A 20258-nucleotide genomic window follows, 5' to 3' on the forward strand; every position below is an offset into this window, starting at 1 on the left:
CTTTCGAAAAAGAGCGTCTAGACTACAACCAGTACTTTTGAAAAAGCAAGCCACTTTTTCAAAAGAGAGCACCCAGGCAGTCTGGATGCTCTCTTTCAAAAAAGCACAATTTGCATTAAATAGTGCCTTTTTTTGAAAGAGCACTTTTGAAAAAAAGGCGTTATTCCTCATAAAACGAGGTTTTCTGCGATGAAAAAACTGCCGCGTTCTTTCAGTTTACTTTCGAAAGAACATGGCAGCAGTCTAGACGCAGGGAAAGTTATTTTGAAAAAAGGTCACTTTTTTCGAAATATACCCTGCGTATATTTAGTCTAGACATACCCTGAGTGTCCACATAGGGAGCTATTTCAGAGCTTCATTACTCTGGAATATTTATTCTGCTATGACTATGCTAATCAACTTTCCTATAAGAGTTTTAAGGGGGGGAGTTTGGGAAGAAGACCTGGAAAACAAATGGTGAAGGAGGAACTGAAGAGCAACAAGAAGATTGCTGAGGGGCAGAATGGAATGGCTGGTAAGACTGGCAATCGGGGAGAAACTGATGGGTGGGCAAGTTTGCCTGATTAAAAAGTTTTGTCATAACATGAGCGCTACAGCAGTTTCTTGGCTGAGCAAAGTGAAGTCTTACACTCCACTCAATAAAAAACGGGAGTCTTGTTGCATCTTAGAGACTTCCAGATTTATTAGGGCATAAGTTATTGTGGGTAAAACCCACTTCATCCGATGAATTGGAGAGGAAATTACAGAGGCAGGGGTATATGTTTAAAAGTACAACAAAAGAAAATGTACTTATCAAGCGTAGGCCCTCACTAATACTGGCATGGAGTAGAATAGGGACACAAAATTCCTGGCATAAGGGAGTGGGGGGGAGGTTGCCAGGGGCAGGGTGTCCCTGAAATAGAGGGGATGGAAGGGTGGCTCATATGGAGCGTGGAGGAAATGGAGGGAGTGGGGGCCCCGGGTCATGAAATGTGCTTGGGCTATAAAAGCAACAGAGTGCAGCTGCAGTTTGTACTGTGTCTCTGGCGTGCTGTGCTGTTAAAGTGAGGTGTTGGGGGGGTGATGGGATTCATAATGTTTTTAATATTTCATCTAGATTCCGTGCTTATGTAAAGGGCCAGCTGAGAGTCTGAAGGTCTCTCTGGCTTCCTGCATTGAGAGAGAATAATTTAGGATGTGTCCACTCAGTGCGTGGCCGACACTTCATTGCTGATTAAGTAGTTACAACTTGTCCAGCTGTAGGAACCACATTTCTTTCCCAAAGACTACAAAGTAGCCTTCTTTGCGTAACAACTTTCTATCAGCAAAGACCTTTGCTGAATTTCAATTGGCTCAATTTCATTTCCAATCTTGAGAGTCATGCAGACCTCTTTAATGGGCTCTTGGTAAAATATATTTAAAGGGACCCTCTACTACCCGCAGACTGGTTCTGCATGTTTTTTGTGTGTGAATTTACTTTAAATTTCTATTCAGATAAAAACAATCTCTCATTTCAGAATTTGTTTAACATTCATTGAGCAAATATTGATTAATCATGTCAAAACAGACAAGGAAACCACACCAGCTTTCCAGGCAGAGACTAAATGGATCTCATAAACGTTGTGCGTACATTTCTAGATCAGATTTTGTTCGGAAGGGTGGTGGTTCATCCTGTAACGCACTGACCTAAACAGTGGGCAGGGCTAAAATAGCTTTCTCATGCCACCTACTGGCTTACATAATATGTATTAAGCATCAACATGCTTTTCTTAAAGTAATATTATAGCATTAAACATTCATGCTGTAACTGAATCCACATGAGCAACTTTATTTTTTTCTACTTTGTAATCCACTTTGATAAGAAAGCAGTAAATCTAATCACTAGCCAATTTTTGTTTTCAAAATGCATTTTCATATGGGAACAGCAAACATATTCAAAGTTTGCACTAGAGGTTTCTTATGCATCTTCACTATGCAGATCATATCTTAATAGAAGCGGTCTTGTGAACACCTTCTCCTATTTGAAATCAATTACACGTAGCAACTATGGCATTGGCTTTCGTAGAATGATGATGGAGCCTCACATCAATGTCAATGTACAAGGAGTCAGCAAATGCTATAGACAGTGGTTCTGAAACTGTGGGTCAGGACCCCGGAGTGGGTCATGACCTTTGGGGTTGCCAGGGCTTAGACTTGCTAGGGCCTGGGGCCTGGGGCCAAAGCCAAAGCCCAAGCTTTACCACCTGAAGCTGAAACTCTCCGGTTTAAGGGTTACAGGCTCACCTCCCCTGGGCCTTAAGTTTGACCCACTCTCCGGCTACGTCTACACTGGCATGATTTTCCGGAAATGCTTTTAATGGAAAAGTTTTCCGTTAATAGCATTTTCGGAAAAGCACGTCTAGATTGGCAGGACGCTTTTCCGCAAAAGCACTTTTTGCGGAAAAGCATCTGGGGCCAATCTAGACGCGCTTTTCCACAAAAAAGCCCTGATTGCCATTTTTGCGATGGAGGCTTTTTTGCGGAAAACAAATCTGAGCTGTCTACACTGGCCCTTTTGCGCAAAAGTTTTGTACAAAAGGACTTTTGCCTGAATGGGAGCAGCATAGTATTTCCGCAAGAACACAGACGATCTTACATGAGATCGTCAGTGCTTTTGCGGAAATTCAAGCAGCCAGTATAGACAGCTGGCAAGTTTTTCCGCAAAAGCAGATGATTTTGCGGAAAAACTTGACAGTCTAGACACAGCTTTCCAGCAGTGGGACTCAGGCTTTTTCTCCACCACCCAGGGCAGTGGGGCTTGAACAAACTCAGGCTATGGTCCCCACTCCTGGAATCATGCAGTAATTTTTGTTGTCAGAAGGGGGCCATGGTGTAATGATGTTTGAGAACCCTTGTTACAGGTGAACATGTATCTGTGAGGTCAGACTCCCGTGAGAACTGCAGACGTGGTTACATGTGGGACAGACAAGATTGTCCATGACTATGGCAGACAGTCATATCCTTGCGTTGCAGTTCATGTTTTTCACACAACCTTCAATGCCTCTTGCTTCAAAGTGGTTAACAGCTACATGACAAATCTGCCACCATCTTGCTCAGTCAGGGATTGTTGCTTCCCAGTTGCTGGGGTCAACAAGATGTGCTTTCTAGTGTGACTTCAGTGTGTCTATATCGTTTGCAGCATGAGAATGGATACCTCACTTTAGCTGACCATAAAGCATAGCCTTTGGTATTCTCGAGTCAGCCATAAAGATGAAGTGCCCAGACCAATTCAGCTGAGCTGGTATGAACATACTTTGATGCCAGACATCTGATAATGATTAAGGGTTTTCTTCTACCAGTTGACCCTGCAATCATACTCAAGCACTGCATCGACTAGGAATAGAAAAGGAAAGTATTTAATGTATTTCTTTCCAGTTTCTTTTGGGCCTTGTCTACACTATGCAGTTTTGTAGACAAAAGTCAGGTTTCATCAATAAAACAGCGAATGGGTACTCACAAAAATTCTCCCACCAATTTAATGCTCTTACTATGTTGGCATAATAAAACTACCTCAATGAATGGCATATAGCTTTTTGCAACAAAGAGCAATGCTGGCTCAATGCGTAGACAGTACACTTGCTTATGTAGTCCTAAGTAGCCTCCATGAGATGTCCCACAATGCCTCTCATGTCTGCTCTAGTCAGCAGTTTCTGCTCTGAAGGTCTGCACCAGGCCATCAGAGATCTGGTACTCCCTCTTTAAAGCCCTGGGAATATTTGAAATTGTACTTCCTGTTTTCTCAGCATGGCGCTCTCACCTCACCACCTCCCTAGCTGTCTATACCAGCTTCCTGCAGTGAATGTGCTCCCAGCTGGAGTGCACTGGAGTTGCTGAATGTGCTGGGAAAGGAGGCTGTGCAGTTGCAGTGCCTATCCAGCCGTATGAACTTGGACACCTACAAGCAGATTGCTCATGGCATGAGTGACAAAGAGCATGAAAGGGGCATGCAGCCATGCCATGCTAAGATAAAGGAGCTGAGGCAAGTGTGCCAGAAGGCAAAGGGAGGCCAAACATCACTCTGGTGTGGCACTGAAAGCATATTTACTGTTGCTACAAAGAGTTGCATGCCATGCTTGCTGGAGACCCCATCTCCACCACTCCGAGCCCCGACGTACTTCTTGGGGACGGAAAGCATCAGCCAGCAGAGTTAACCCTGAGAATGAAGGAATGGACAAGGAGATCAAGCTAGAGGAGGATTTGGGACAGACTCATTCAGTGGTGTAGTGAGCCAGGACTTATTTACTTTGGAAGGGTCTAGCCAATCCCAGCTCTGGTGCACATGAAGCAGGAGAGGGGAGCTCAAGTATTTATTTTTCTTGGATATTGCATGGTTATATGAGGTAGAGGTTGCCTTTATTTTGTTGCATGGTGAATGTGGAAGAAAGGATTGAAATTAACAACACTAGGTATTGTTTGCATCTGCTTCATGTTCTCCTCTGCATTTACACACTTGGAGCCTTGCAAAAAAGTGTGTTAATGCACACTGAGATCTCCCAGGTATCCTCCATAGAGAGCTCTAGAAAAGTTTCCTGCAAATACTCTGCAATAGTTTGCCAAAGGTTCCTTGATAGTGCTTCTTTGTTTTGGATTCTTCCCCTATTGTAGAAAACTTTGCCATGATAGTGGAAAACTACTGCAGGAACCAAAGCCTCACACAGGTGAGCAGCATGTTGACCAGATCAGAAGCTGCATGCATGTAGGAGATGCACCTTTGCTTCTTTGTTTACCCTCAGTAGTCTGACTTCACCTGTGGAAGGTGGTGCTAGTATTTAGAATAGCAGCCCTTGATGCTTTTACTGATATCATTCCAAAACCACCCAGATATTGTGTCCCATTTCACCCCACTCAGGTTGAACTTACCATTGTCTTGGGTTCCTGCAGTACTGTTTGCTTGCCAAGAGAAAGTGAGAAAGAGGTATATTCCACTTTTATGATTCACGTCTGTAAGCACACACAAAATACTGACTCCATGTATTGTTTCTTTCACTTTTGTAGATGTACCCTTGAGGTCCTGCTCCTACATACTGTCAGAGCAGTTCCATCAGATAAGGAGGAGTAAGGAAATCATGTTTAAAGATGGGCTGCACTTTTCTCATCAGGCCTATAGTGAGCACAGACCACCGATAGAGCGAGCAAACTAGAAACTAAAAATGGATATCTAGAAGAGGAGACAGAGGCAGAATAATAGAAGAACAGGAGTCAATAATAAAGTTCAGGGAGGACCACAGAGGCTCAGGTCCCAGAGTATGCTGCAGTTGGAATACATGCATGTTTGTCTCCCTCTGCAGCCCATACAGAATTGTGTTTCATGTCCTCTCCAAACTTCCCCCAAACATTCTTTGCATGTTTCTGGTCCATTCTAGTACCCTTTGTACTCCACCTCTGGTATGGTCATTTCAGAGTGCTATTCAGTGTCGTGTCCCTTGTAAGAAATGCTGATTTGTATATTGCTGTTTAATACACGGTAGCAATTGGCATATTTGCAAGCTACGGTTAACTCTCGTAGGCTGTGTCTACATTGGCAAGATTTTGCGCAAAAGCAGCTGCCTTTACGCAAAAACATGCTGCCTGTCTACACTGGCGGGGAGTTCTTGCACAAGAACACTGACGTTCTAATGTGTGAAATCAGTGCTTCTTTTGCAAGAACTATGATGCTTCCGCTCAGGAATAAGCCCTCTTGTGCAACTGTTCTTGCGCAAGAGGCCAGTGTAGACAGGCAACATGAATTTCTTGTGCAAGAAAGCCCGATGGCTAAAATGGCCATCGGAGCTTTCTTGCGCAAGAGAGCATCTACACTGGCATGGATGCTTTTGCACAAAAGCACATCTCTTGTGCAAAAGCACATGCCAGTGTAGACGCTCTCTTGCACAAATACTTTAATACAAAAACTCTTGTTAAAAGTATTTGCGCAAAATCTTGCCAATGTAGATGTAGCCAGACAGAAATCATTACAAAAGTCATTCAAGATGGCAATACGCCTGGATGAATACATTACAGAGACACATTTCTGGGGCTTATTGTCAAAATGCCACTGCAAAGCCCCCTTGACTCACATAGTTCCCCTAAAGTTCCTCTAATTCCCCTGATATCTGGCTGCTCAAAATCAGCCATTAGGTGATCCACCTCAGCACTCCAGTTCTGGGGAAACTTTTTCCCCTTGACATCACCAATATTACGCAGCATGCAGCAAGCTGCTATGACCATGAGAATATTCTCCTCACTGAGCTCTAACGTGCCAAAAAGACAGCGCCGGCAATCCATTGGTGAGTCAACCACAAAATCCATGGTCATTCGGCACCTGCCGATCATGTTGTTGAAGCACTTGTTGCTTGGTTTTATCAAGGTTTTCAGTGTAAGGATAAGCTGTGGGAGTGAAGAATAGGCTGGGTCCCAATTGAAATCTTCTGGTTTAGAAAGAAAGTCCCTGCATGTAATTTTCTATACAGGCCAGTGTTCCTGAATATGTGTATTATTGTGCATCTTTCCTGACCACCTCTCATTGGTGTCAGCGAAACAACCCAAGTGATGCACTAGCATCTGAAATACTAGAGAGAAGTTGTTGCACTCCATTGCAAAGTGGTCTGGGGCCAAAACTGTGATGTGTGCACCATCTGTCACCCTACTACAGTTAGCCAATCCCATTGCTGCAAAGCCAGGCACTATTTCCCACACAAGGCTAAGAATCACAGTCCTTCATAGGAAGCGGCAATTAATAGCTCTGTACACTGGCATCACTGCAAACCTCACAGCGGACTTCCCAACTCCAAACTGATTCACAACTGACTGCTAGCAGTTTGGAGTTTCCAGCTTGCACACAATGATCACAACTTCTCTGAGAAGGGAGCGCTCATCTTGGTGTCCACTGTGGGGTTTGCCATTTTTCTCCTATTACTAATTAGACACAGAAAGTAAGTATCCTTTAAATGAGGACAGAACTGTTAACATAAGAATGGTCATATTGGCTCAGACCAAAGATTCATCTAGCCTAGTATCCTATCTTCTGACAATGGTCAATGTCAGGTGCCCCAGAGGGAATGAATAGAACAGATAATTATCAAGTGATCCATCTACTGGCACCCATTCCCAGCTTCTGACATACAGAGACCAGGGCCACCAACCTCAGATGTCCTGGCCAAATAGCCATTGATTGACCTATCCTCCAGAATTTATTTAGCTGTTTTTGAACCCTGGTATAGTTTTGGCCTTCACAACATCCTTTGGCAAGGTGTTGCATAGGCAGATTCATTTTATAAAGAAATACTTGCTTTGTTTTAAGCCTGCTACCTATTAATTTCATTTGGTGACCCTAGTCCTTGTGTTATGGGAAGCAATATTTGTTTCTCCTTCATTCACTTTCTCCTGACCAGTCATGATTTTATAAACCTCTATCTTATCCCCCCCATCATCTCTTTTCCAAGCTGAAAATACCCAGTTGTATTCCTCTCTTCATATGGCAGCTATTCCAAACCCCATATCATTTATGTTGCTCTTTTCTGACCCTTTTCCAATTCCAGTATATCTTTTTTGAGATGAGGCAAGCCCATCTGCATACAGTATTTAAGATTCAACATTGTTTGCTTTTTTGACTGTTGCTGCATAGCAAGCAGATGTCAGAGAACTACACACAATGGCTCCAAGATCTCTTTCTTGAATGTTAACAGCTAATTTAGTCCCCACCATTTTATATGCATCCTTGGGATTATGTTTTCCAATATGGGTTACTTTGCATTTATCAACATTTAATTTGATTTGCCATTTTTTTGCCCATGCACGTAGCTTTGTGAGATCCTTTTGAAGCTCTTCAGAGTCTGCTCTGATCTTCATTATTTTGAGTAGTTTGGCATCATCTGCAAATTTATCATCTCTGAGTGCTCCTTTAGCATCTCAAATCTCCAGTGGCCCCAATGGTTGTTTAGGGTTTGTTTGTTTGAAGTGATGTCATCTGTCAGTTGTCTACCATTTCTGTTTGCTAAATATTATGAAGGGAGACTATACTTTTTTCTTGATTAAACACTTATTTTGTAGAGTATTTGAATGTGAGTATTTTATTTGAAACACAAAAGCACAGCTATTGTCCAATTACAGCTGCAGTGTATTTTATGTGTAGAACAAGGCATATGTAAGACCATAAGAAATAGCTTGACGCTTCTCTTCTGCTACTAGATGAAGATGCAAAGTGGGAATTCTAGGGTCATCTGAGGCTGACTTTATGAAATGGAGAAATATAGAATAGAGGCAAAAAATTATTTCTCTTCTGCTTCTCACCCTTTTCTCACTGTTTTTCTAGGGTGGTATTTCAAATTAATTATTTTTTTTAGCAAAAACCAAACAATGCATGTTTGTGTTGGCCTGGGGTTGCTGGCATTGGCCACAGGGAACCTGTGCTTTGGCAGGTGGATTGTGCTGTCTTGCCTAACTGTGCTTGATAAGCTTCCCTAAGCTTATATGACAAAAGTGCAAGTGCCAACTGTGTAAGGAGGGTTGAAATAATTACACAGTTGGAATGTGAGGCTTTGGTCCCTGCTATAATTATCCTTAGATTGAAGCTTTAGACATCCAACAGGTGACAGCACTTAAACCTCTCAAACCACAGTTTTTTCTGTTTTCTAAAGGTTACATACTTTCCATACCTAATCAATAATAGCAGGAAAAGGGGGAGGTGCTGACATAAGCAAGAACAGCAGATGATTTCATCAGCATGGCAGCAGTTTTGTGTGTGAGCGAGAGAGATTGAGATTCGTTAATAAAGTTTTTTAAATCCTATTACATATGCCTGCACTATCACCTTTGGGGCTGCAGTATACTGCTCTACACTAAACCAGAACTCAGCTGCAAATGGCTCCTGATCAAAATCAGACTGCTACCAACTACCAGCTACTGCTCAGGCAAGTGGGAGAAATGTTAAAGATGCATAATGCATACAGGCAGTCCTCGACTTACGTCGGATCCGCAGTTACGAACGGGGCTTTTCTCGCCCCGGAGGACATGGACTGCGGGACCTTGTGGTCCCGCCGCCCGTGTACTCCGGGGCGAAAAAAGCTGCTCCGCATCTCCCTGGTCTGCATATCAGGAAGACGCGGAGCAAAGACGCGGAGGGGCTCAGGCAGTTGGGTAGCCCAGGCGCACCTGGGCTGTCCCGCTGCCGGCTTCCCCCAAGGCTTTGCAAAGCCTCGGGTGAAGCCGGCAGCAGGACAGCCCAAGTGCGCCTGGGCTGCCCTGCTGCCCGAGCCCCTCTGCGGCTTTGCTCCTCGTCTTCCTGGAGACCCCCCCCCCCCCCAGGAGACCAGGGAGACACAGAGCAAAGCTGGGGAGGATGCGGGCGGGGAGGATGTGGGCGGGACCGTAGCGCATCTCCATGGTCCCGCCATCCGGGTTTCCCTGGTCTGCTGGGGGGCACAGCTAGTGCGCCCCCCAGCAGACCAGGCTTTTCTTGCCTGGGGTAGAGCAGCTGGGGCTGCTGGGTTGGTCCTGCAGCACCGCTCCTCGGCACTACTGGACCAACCGGGCAGCACCCCAGCTGCTCTTCCCCAGATATCCCCAAGTCAGCTGCTGCTTAAACTGATCAGCAGCTGACTACAGGAAGGCCGAGGCAGAGTTGCTCTGCCTGGGGCTTCCTGGAATCAGCTGCTGATCAGTTTCAGCAGTGGCTGACTTGGGGACACCTGGGGCAGAGCAGCTGGGGTGCTGCCCGGTTGATCACCGCAGCACCGCCCCTGCGGGGACCTACCCGGCAGCGCCCCAGCTGCTCTGTCCTAGGTGTCCAGATTCAGCTGCTGTTGAAACTGATCAGAGGCTGATTCCAGGCAGCCCAGGGCAGAGCAACTCTGCCTCAGGCTTCCTGTAGTCAGCCGCTGGTCAGTTTCAGCAGCGGCTGAATCTGGAAGCCAGTTCCGACTTACATACAAATTCAACTTAAGAACAAACCTACAGTCCCTATCTTGTAAGTAACCCGGGGACTGCCTGTACATATAAAGCTGACTGAGAATTTTCCAACAGAGCATTCTTGTATTAGAAAATACCCATTTTTCAAAAACCAAGATATTTTGTGGAAACATGTGGATTTGTTCAAATCTTCCAGAGAATAAGATGAAACCTGACCGGTTTCCTATCAAATTTGACTACCCCACTCTTCAGCAGGAGCTGGACTCCCATGGCTTCTGCAGTTGTTGGTTCCATGGAAGAGTCACCATGCTGCCTTGGGAGTTAGGAATCCCAGGGTTTCCAGACAAGCTACTTTGCTCTGTGCCTTGCCTGATTTCTACAGCCTTGGAGCTAGCTACTGTGAGAGCTCAGCAGCAGGGGGTTAAGGTAGCCCTATAGTCCCCTCACTAAAGCAAGCAGCATGGTGGAACCACTGGGAAACCAAAAGCCCTGAAAGGGCAAGAAACTGCAGACTGAAATTGACACAACGCCAGTTTCACAGCCATCCATTACTAAATTACAGCTATAAAATTGGTCAGACTAGCCAATCAGCAAATACAAAAGAACCGCGAGAGCATGCTTTGGTGTTTTAAGATGAAATATTGCAGGATTTAAGTTCCATGACAAATTGGAGTGTTTTGGCCTTGTTCCAGTATGGAAAGGTTTTTCTTCCAAACAAATCAATTATTATGGAGCAGAAAAGTCAATTTCCTAGCCTATTCTGGGCTTAACAATACTTTCTCCTGCTATCTGCAGTTTTTGGCTGAAGGTAAATACCATAGATATTAAAACTCAGGATGTGACACCCTCCCCCCTTTAAAAAAATGTAAAATAGGTAAATATGATCCCTGTCCCCTCAAAAGTACTCTAGCCAATGGAAATATTCAATGAATGTCAGATGTAACCAAGAGTTCCATAGAAGTTCTCTTTTTCCTAGATTTTTAAAAAAATCAGTAGTGTTCTGCTAACTTCAAATTATAAAAAAAAAAAAAAAAAAAAGTATAGAAAGGTCTCTAGAATGTTTCAATCTTATTTAACTTGGAATCGGAGAATGTCTCTTACACAACACACCAAGGAAGATTTGTCAGATGCAGAGGAAGTAACATTGTCTCTCAAGAGGAATTTCTTATATACATATTAGAAGAACCTCTTCTTTTCATGAGAGTATCATCTCCACGCTATTTAGTGAAGCCCTCACCTCAAACAGCATTCCAGAATAAACATGCTCCATTTTGTATTGGCAGATTGTGTCTGCCCCAACAGCAACTTGTATCTTTGTTTGGAGCAACAGAAAAGCTGTCTTTCCTACTTGTATAAGCTTCACTTCAGAGATACAATTTGAAATTACAATTGTTGCACAACTTCCAGTTTTGCAAGTGGGGAAACAGGTAATAAAAGAACAAAGTTTACCACCTTCATGCTGCAGAGTGAATTAAAATGGAGGGATATTATGTAATCCTGTAAAAATGTAGGTACCTTTTAAAGTGGCCTTCTCCCTTTCATTCAGAAGTGAATGATTTCATCTTTCCTCAGAACAAGGTGTCAGTAAAGTAGGACAAAATCAACAAGATATAATGCATGCCATTAGTAACCTTCAGCCATGGACACACAATAGAAGGGAGGGAACTCCATATTTGAACTGGCTCTTGTTCTGAAAGGTGGGTTTGTTGCCTTTCAGCTTTGCCTATACCAGTGTTTCTTAAACTGTGTTCCGGGGTATGCCAGTGTTCCGTGAGGCAGTCAGAGGTGTGCCATGGAGAACAACAGAATTCAAAATGGCCACCTTTAAAGAGGCAACTTTTTTCCCCTCAACTTTCCCCCAATCCCCCCCTTTTTTTTGCACAACAAATCCTTAGTGTTCCCCATTAAAAAAAAATCATTTGGTGTTCCTCAGTCTTAAAATGTTTAAGAAACACTGGCCTATACAGACCAGACACGGGTTCAGCATATGGGCAGACACCTCTCTACAGAGTCTCTTTTGTGGTGACGTGACAGCTGCCTCCTATCATTTTGTTCCTCTCAACACTGTGGAGATGACCTGTGTATGATTATGCTGCTTGTTGGAAATTAAGTAGCGTCTTCTCTACTGAATGAAAGTCAAAGCCAATCAAGATTATGAGAGTTAGGGTTGGCAAGTCAGCCATGTAGTGGCACCACACTTGTGTACTAGATCTGCAGAATTCTGTAGGAGCAAGGTAAAAAGGAAGATCTTATATATTTGGCACTCCTTCCTTCTTCTCATCCCTCTCTCTCTCTTCGGGTATATGTACATCTGGAGGTGTGAATTCCAGCTTGAGGAGATACACCCTTGCTAGACCTGATTGAGCTAGTATCCTCAAAATAGAGTAACTGAAGAGCTACCTACAGCACCCTGAGTACATATCTGTGGGTCTCAGACAGGCTCTTCCTGTAGCTGCTACTTTTAGCACATTAGCTCAAAGCACAGTATGTCTCAAGCTAAAATTTATACCCGCAGCTTGAAAGATAGATACACCCCAAACTGGGTATCCTCTGTTGACATGTGAATGAAGTGGGTCAATTGATCCTCTCCCCCAGCCCATGTTTAAAGTGGTGCTTTGACTCATACTTTTCCCAGTTTATAAACTGAAAACAAATAAATGCTTACATCTCATTGCCCCATGAGAATATATTTGTTCTGCTTTAATCAAAACATACCGTGGTGTCACCTTTCTTTTAAAATTAGCTGCTGTATAATGAGATCTGCAATGTGGACAGGAGAGTTCTGGTTTTTCGCTCTGGAGCACAAAACATTTTGCCTGGAGTTATGTCAGCTCAGACAATGTCAACAGAGCACTGGATGGCCTGTAAGTTATTGATTTCATATAGGTAAAAGAAGAACTGGAAACAGAAGAGCAAGGTGCACGGAAAACTGAAGGGAAAAATACATGGTGGTTAACTGAAATGAACCTCAGTCTTGGCTATGGAAAGGAAGTGGCAGAAGCCTGGATAGCGTGTGTGGTGGAAACTAGGGATGTGAAGGACTAGTCGCTCTCCCCTCTCCCTTGCTGCCTATATCAGAAAGAGGCAGCAAAAGGGTGGAGGTGAGGTGATACTTGAAGCCTGGGGCCAGACCCTGGGCTCCATGTGGCACTGGTGCTTTTGAAATGCTGCGTGCAGCCCCAGACCAGCTGGAGTGTTCCCAGCCTGCATGTGGTGGGTGTTTCAGCACTGTGTGAAGCCTGGGATTAGCTGGGGACTCTCCCACTGACTCCAGGGTCCAAAAGGCACTGCCTTTTGAAACGCAGTGGGGAGCCCGGCGTCAGGCTGTATGCAGCATTTCAAAGCCGCAGTGCTGGGGGGAGCCCAGGATCAGCTGGACTTCCCAGCTGATCCCAGGCTCCATGAAGCACTTTTGCTTTTGAAGTGTAGCAACAGACTTAGGGCTGTTGCTACACTTAAAAGGCAGAATCGCCATATCGACTAATCCAATAGTTGATGCAAAATGAATCGACTATTTAATTAGTCAAATAGTCAATATTTAACATCCTGAGTGGAAACCAAGGAAAGCAGAAACTTGTTTAGGGTGGGGAGAAGGAAAAATAGAATCCAAGAGTTCCATGTCTCAGTCTTCTAGTTCTGAAGCCAAAGTCATGAATTGAATAAAGTAACTGACATCCAGTCTCTTACATGCACAGACCTCTCTCCAACTCCTTCCTGTTGTTTATCTGGACTTGTATCCTCACACATGGTCACTTCTTGTAAGGCAAAGTCTATACTGGTATTTTACAGCACTGTAACTTTCTGACTTGAGGTGTGAAAAAATATTCCCCTGCCCAACGTGCGGCGCTATAAAGTGCCAGTGTAAACCATGCTACAGGACTGAGAGCTGTACTCCCAGATCTGTTAGCTACTCTCCTTACGGAGGTGGTTTACACAGTGCACTGGGAGAGCTCACTCTTAGTGCTCATGCCATGGCTACACTTTCAGTTTAAAATGCTGTTGCTGTGCTTTAAACTTTTAAAACCTCAGACAAAACCTCAGACTCTGCTTCCATCCTTCCTGGGTGTTATGGCCACATGAATTTGTGATGTTGATTGTATATGCTACCCTACACTCCTGTGCTTCTTCAGCTGTTTCCATGTATGTTCAAATATTAACTCTTCCACAGCTCTCTTCCCCACCCTGAAACAGACCCATTGAAATTACAAGTTACTGCTTTGAATTACAGTCTCATTCCACTGCACCCTCAAAATCTGTAAGTTTAGTCAGTCAAATACATCTAGCAATGAAGTGCTTTCTCCATTCCAGTATCGCCAAGCAGAATCGTATTTTAAGTTCTGCCATTGCAGGTGGGGGTGTGGTGTCTTTAGTTTTGGGGGGTTTCTGCAGGTAAACAAAGTTTAGTTAGTAAAACATTTGTGGAGAAATGAATTGGTGTTACAGAATAATTAAAGTAATCAGCTGCTCTAATAGATTCAGGGTTGTATTTTACTGTGGTAATAGCACAAAAAAACTGGTTCTCAGTTAAGTTCTGCATACAGACAGGTTTATGTAAAATATATAAACATTTGTCCAAGTTGTTACAGATTGCATAAATATGGCATTTTACTGTTGCATTTACAGATGTGCATGTACAATGATGTGCAAATAATCACAATTTGATTACAATCTTTGAAAAGCACTTGAACTTTGCATCCAAGTAAAGCAATGAATGAAAAAAAAATGCCCACTGATGAATTTAAATACTAAACCCATAACATGGTTTAAAATGTTCTCAGTAAAACTTTCACACATTTAAAATAGTTTTTATTCGTTTTATTTGTCTGTCAAAATACATTTTTTCCAAAATAGTGGGTTTTGCAACTAGTTTCATGCAGATACAAGGTCTGCTCAGTACTACCAATAAAATCAATACAGCACAGTAGCCATTCGGTTTTTAGATAAAGAATAAATAACCTAAATATAAAACACTAAAATATTAGAAACACGTATTTACTCATTCACAGGCACCCAAACTTTACCAAGTATAATCCAGAATATGCTTAACTGTCTCCTAACAGAAGTGAACATGTTGCAACCATTCAAATGGATTACTTCTCTGCCTTTATGTAGAGTAGGACAATGGAAGTTCCTTATATTCAGACCTCACATACAGATCAATTATAACAAGATCTCAAAAACTATCCTTGTACCTTTAAAAATCAAGAATCCTGAGCTTGGTAGTAAGAGCATAACCTTACATCTTCAAAAAACCAATCAACAGAAAGAGAACATGTTCCCCTTTCAAAACAACAAAATCCCCCTTCAAAAAAACAAACAAAATCCCCCTTCAAAAAACCCTAAAATGAAACAAAAAACTCCCCGCCCCAATAAAACAAAACCACCCATCTCCAAGAAGTAGGCAGTAGAACACAATGACCTTTTTTTAAATGAAGGGGTACAAATTCACATTTAATATAGTGTACGATAACCAATAATACAATAGCTACTACAAGCTTTACAATGTACAATTTATTTTAATGGCTGAACTGTTCAGTGGTATTAGGCAAGACTATGTGCCAATAAGATGCCATCTTGTATAGTTTAGTGAATAAAAATAGCTGTTTCCAACAAAAGCAATCTTCACTTCAGTACTTTTTTAAAAAAAGGCCACTGAAATGTATAAAATGGTCTGAACATGGTGGTGGTATCAACTCAGATGCCTTTTCACATGGCAATAACAGTGCATATAAACATTGTGAGTGTACTGGATTAAGTTTTTCAAATGATTTAGTAACGTTACTTTGGCTAGCACAACAGTTTTGGACAGCACTCAGATAAATACAGGTTTGTGAAATGTAGTGAAGCAGTTATATTTATGCAACTTTTATTATGGTGAACAATATCAAATGAAAACATGGGAGGAACAATGTAATAAAAGTATAATTCAAACCTTTTGTCAATATAGGGCTCCGTACAATGTACAATGTGTAAATTCATTAACTATAAAAATTAATGAACTTTGTTAAACACACTATTCTGGAGTAGCCTAATTTGCATTAACAGACATTTGCAATAGGGAAGTATATTCAAGCATGCCACGTGGTGGTCTGAAAAATCAAAACAGTACACATATATACAGCATCACACAGTACCTGCTAAAATGAATGTGAAGATTACAGGATCTAACATGTTTCACTACAAACTTTTTTTTTGTTTTTTTAAAGTGACCAATAAAGGCAGAAAAACAGGACTCAAAATAATTCTAGCTTCAACTGACTTTAAAGCATCTTGTATAGAAAATAAATGCATATTGCACAAACAGTGAAAGCAAATGTTCCACCAAACATCTCTGTTCCAGGTGGTTGGACAATACAGCTCTAGTTAGCAACAAAGATTTTAAAGATTGTGTGGTCTCCGCAAATGATAAAGCTGTGAAAACACTGTACAAGAAAAAAAATGATACATGAATAATTAAAAGGGAACACACAAATCCAAACTTAGATGTAAAGAAAAAACTGAATATAGAAAAACTACGAACTGTGGCACAACATGAGTAACTGTCTTCTGTGGGAGCTGAAAGCTTTCGTTGATGCAAAAGTGTTTATGTACAACTAAGGCTTACTGGTTAAAGATCTGAGGCATATCTGGCCTTGAACACTTTCCTTATATGCTGTAGCTGTAAACAAGATTTCTCAGTCATTTTATCTTCTCAGCAGCTGCACTTTAACATGAAACAATGATCCTGATAAAGAGAACACAGGTAAGAGAGCATTTGGCAGGATATCTGAAAAGGACAGTCTCCAAGGAATCTTCCAAGCTTCCAATGACTGCCACACCATGGTCCACTGGAGTTACTAGATATGTGCAATATCATTTTGCTGCTGTGGTAAACTTTTTTATTTGGAAAGTTTGCTTATAACTCTGATCAAGGCCCCATTTTCATCTTTTAGCCTCTGGTTGTCTGCCTTCAAGTCTGGTAGCATCTATCAAAAAATGAAAGAAAATGGTTATTACTGGTATAACCTAAATCAAAAGCAACAAAACTAGCTAAAGTTTGTCATCAGAAATAAAACCCTTATCCATAGAAGTTGTTTCAGTTCTTCAGTAATAAACTGGTTTAGAGCACTTGGCCTTCTGTCATGAAATAATTAGGCTATGGAGAAGAATTTCTTTGCTAGCACTGGATGCACTAAAATTAAGTAGCTGGAAAAATGGCCTCATTCTGTTCTAGTTGCTTTTGTGCAAAGTAAATGCTGATTGAATTGTTTTAAAGGTCTGAATTACTTACAAGTGCACAACTAATATATTTGTAATCAATTGATTCTTTCAGTTCAGAAGGCTCATCTACACTAGCAGTCTGCATTATTTTATCAAGATTTAATATCACTGTGACACATTTTTATTACTGTTACTACTGTTTGTTGCATTGGTTCTATCTTTCCATTATAACCAGTCTGATCAATATAAAATGCTTCAGCATTTCCTTTAAGCACTATCTTTAATCCCTGCCATACCTACGTTTTAGTGCCTCCAACCCATTCAATTTCCAAATAGCAGAATGTACTCACATACAAGAAAACTATATTAAAAAAGCATTAAGTCTGCAAAGTCAAACACTCCAAAGTTAGAAAATACCAGAATTAAGGTTACCCGGAATGCAAAAAGAATTAAGAACCAACAGATGGGGACGGGATTGAGAAGCACAAAGAGGGAGTGGGGCAGGAGCTAGGATGACCGTTGAACAGGGTGAATGGGAAAAAATGGGCTGGGGAACAAGGATCTATATAACCACTACAGAGAACACGCCCTTACATAAATTAGAATGGATTCCAGGAGTTCTCAATCTCCCCGTTTGTCTTCTGTCAAAGTATCTGTGAAAATACTTGGCAAACTACATGTTCCTATCCTACATGGAAGGTAACAGATTATTTCTGCTACATCATCTCAAGTATCAAAGCTCTGTGCTTTGGATCTCAATGTCCAAAGCCTGCTTGACCCAGTCAATATGGTTCCCAGGTGGGTTTTTTTTTCAGGGGGAGGGCGGGTTTGCTTTAAAAAAAGTTAGGAAATTTTGCAAAAAGCAGCCCCTATCCTAAAACAGTAAGGCTGCAAAGTCAAGCATTCAAAAGTTAGACTGCACACACAATTCTATTTTCCCTTCTGCTCCAGTGTGTATGTATTACACAGACTAATTACATGATCACATTCCCCCCTCCCCCAATAATAACCCTGTCTCTGCAGTGCACAGGATAGGTCTGCCCAGGGAATGAATCAAGGTTGTGAGGCGAGTTCTGTTATCTGTAAGACCTGACAAATGTTTGTGAAGAGGTCTGATGAGTGCTGCAGGACCTTACAGGAAGAGGAAAGATGGTTAAGAAGCATGAATGTCACCTGGAGAACTAGGCTACATCTAGACTGGCATGATTTTCCGCAAATGTTTTTAACAGAAAAGTTTTTCCTGTTAAAAGCATTTGCGGAAAAGAGCGTCTAGATTGGCACGGAGGCTTTTCCGCAAAAGCACTTTTTGCGGAAAAGTGTCCGTGCCAATCTAGACACGGTTTTGCGCAAGAAAGCCCCGATCGCCATTTTTGCCATCGGGGCTTTTTTGTGCAAAACAGTTTTTAGCTGTCTACACTGGCCCTCTTCCGCAAAAACATTTCCAGAAAAGGGCTTTTGCCTGAACAGGAACATCAAAGCATTTATGCAAGAAGCACTGATTTCAGACAGTAGAACGTTAGTGCTTTTGCGCAAAATCAAGCAGCCAGTGTAGACAGCTGGCAAGTTTTTGCGCAAAAGCGGCTGCTTTTGTGGAAAAACTTGCCAGTCTAGACGCGGCCCTAGAGTCTATCCCTCACTCTGCCACAGAGTTCCTGTGTGAAACTAAGCACACTTGAAAACCAGACTTTTCATAGACTGCCACTAATCATATGGTTCTGGGTGTCCAGATTTCTGACCCAGGGTCTGATTTGCAGAAATACAGTAAACTTCCGATAATCCAGCACCTTTAGGACCCAGGTGGTGCCGGATTATCAGATATGCCGGACTATCAGAAGGGGGAGCTATGAGGGGTCTGGAGTGGGGTGGGAGGGGATGCCACCCCAGACCCCTCATAGCCCCCCCTTACGATAGTCCGGCTCAGCCCCAGGCGTCCCTGATTCAGCCGCTGCTGGTCAGTTTCAGCAGCAGCTGAATCGGGGATGCCTGCAATAGAGCAGCTGGGGTGCTGCCGGGTTGGTCCCGCAGCGACAAGGGGCGGCGCTACGGCACCAACCCAGCAGCACTCCAGCTGCTCTTGGGGACGCCTGGGGCAGAGCAGCTGGAGTGCTGCTGGGTTGGTCCCACAGCGCCAAAGGACGGCGCTGCAGGACCAACCCAGCAGGACCCCAGCTGCTCTGCCCCGGGGTCCCCAATTCAGCCGCTGCTGAAACAGATCAGCAGCTGATTCCAGGAAGCCCGGGGTAGAGCTGCTCTGCCCCCGGCTTCCTGGATTCAGCCGCTGATCTGTTTCAGCAGCGGCTGACTTGGGGACCCCTGGAGCAGAGCAGCTGGGGTGCTGCCGGGTTGGTCCCGCAGCGCCGAGGGGCGGTGCTACGGGACCAACCCCGGCACCCCAGCTGCTCTGCCCCAGGCATCCGGATTCAGCCTGCTGGTGAAACTGACGCTGCTGGTCAGTTTCAGCAGCAGCTGAATCCCGACACCTGGGGCAAAGCAGCTGGGGTGCTGCCGGGTTGGTCCCGTAGCACCGCCCCTCGGCGCTGCGGGACTAACCCGGCAGCACCCCAGCTGCTCTGCCCCAGGGGTCCCCAAGCCAGCCGCTGCTGAAACAGATCAGCGGCTGATTCCAGGAAGCCCGGGGCAGAACAACTAGTCCTCTACACAGATGTGGGTGAGTTTGGTATAGAAGGCTGATGAGATGGCACTAGTGCACCTTCAGGAGATAAGTACCAAAACCCTGGTCTACACTAGGGAGTTATTTAGAAAAAACTCCTCTTATTTCTAAATAAGAAGCAGAGCGTCCACAATACCAACCCCATTATTTTGAAATAACAGGCTGGTTATTTTGAAATAACTCCTGCTTTCCATGAGGAATAATGCTTATTTCTAACTAGTTATTTCAAAATAGCGGTAATGTGGATGCTCCACTGCTGCTATTTTGAAATAATTACTCCCCAGTGCTTCCTGGAGCTCTAAGTCAAGGTAGAGCATCCACATTAAGGGAGCCTGCCTCGAACTAATTTCGAGGCTTCCCTGTAGAGTGGATATGCTATTTCAAAATAATTTCCTAGTGCAGACATGCCCATAGAGCGCCCAGATTTACTGTTGCGTTTATGGGATGGTGGTGGGAAATTGGTGTATTTTTCATGAATGTTACACCG

The 20258-nt window shown here is 43.2% G+C and overlaps 1 protein-coding gene across 5 annotated transcripts in view; it reads right to left on the minus strand.

Annotated features, from left to right (window-relative positions):
- Positions 1-14429: 14429 nt before the first annotated feature.
- PPP1R12A (protein phosphatase 1 regulatory subunit 12A) overlaps positions 14430-20258 on the minus strand; it is a 181790-nt gene continuing 175961 nt past the window's right edge. For all 5 annotated transcript variants that reach the window (XM_075932387.1, XM_075932351.1, XM_075932358.1 and 2 more), the window contains one exon: positions 14430-16865. In XM_075932387.1, coding sequence (XP_075788502.1) covers positions 16822-16865 — 44 coding nt within the window. In that variant the 3' untranslated portion in view covers positions 14430-16821. The remainder of the gene's footprint in view (positions 16866-20258) is intronic.

This window comes from Pelodiscus sinensis, chromosome 1, assembly GCF_049634645.1.
Source record: "Pelodiscus sinensis isolate JC-2024 chromosome 1, ASM4963464v1, whole genome shotgun sequence".
NCBI lineage: Eukaryota > Metazoa > Chordata > Testudines > Trionychidae > Pelodiscus > Pelodiscus sinensis.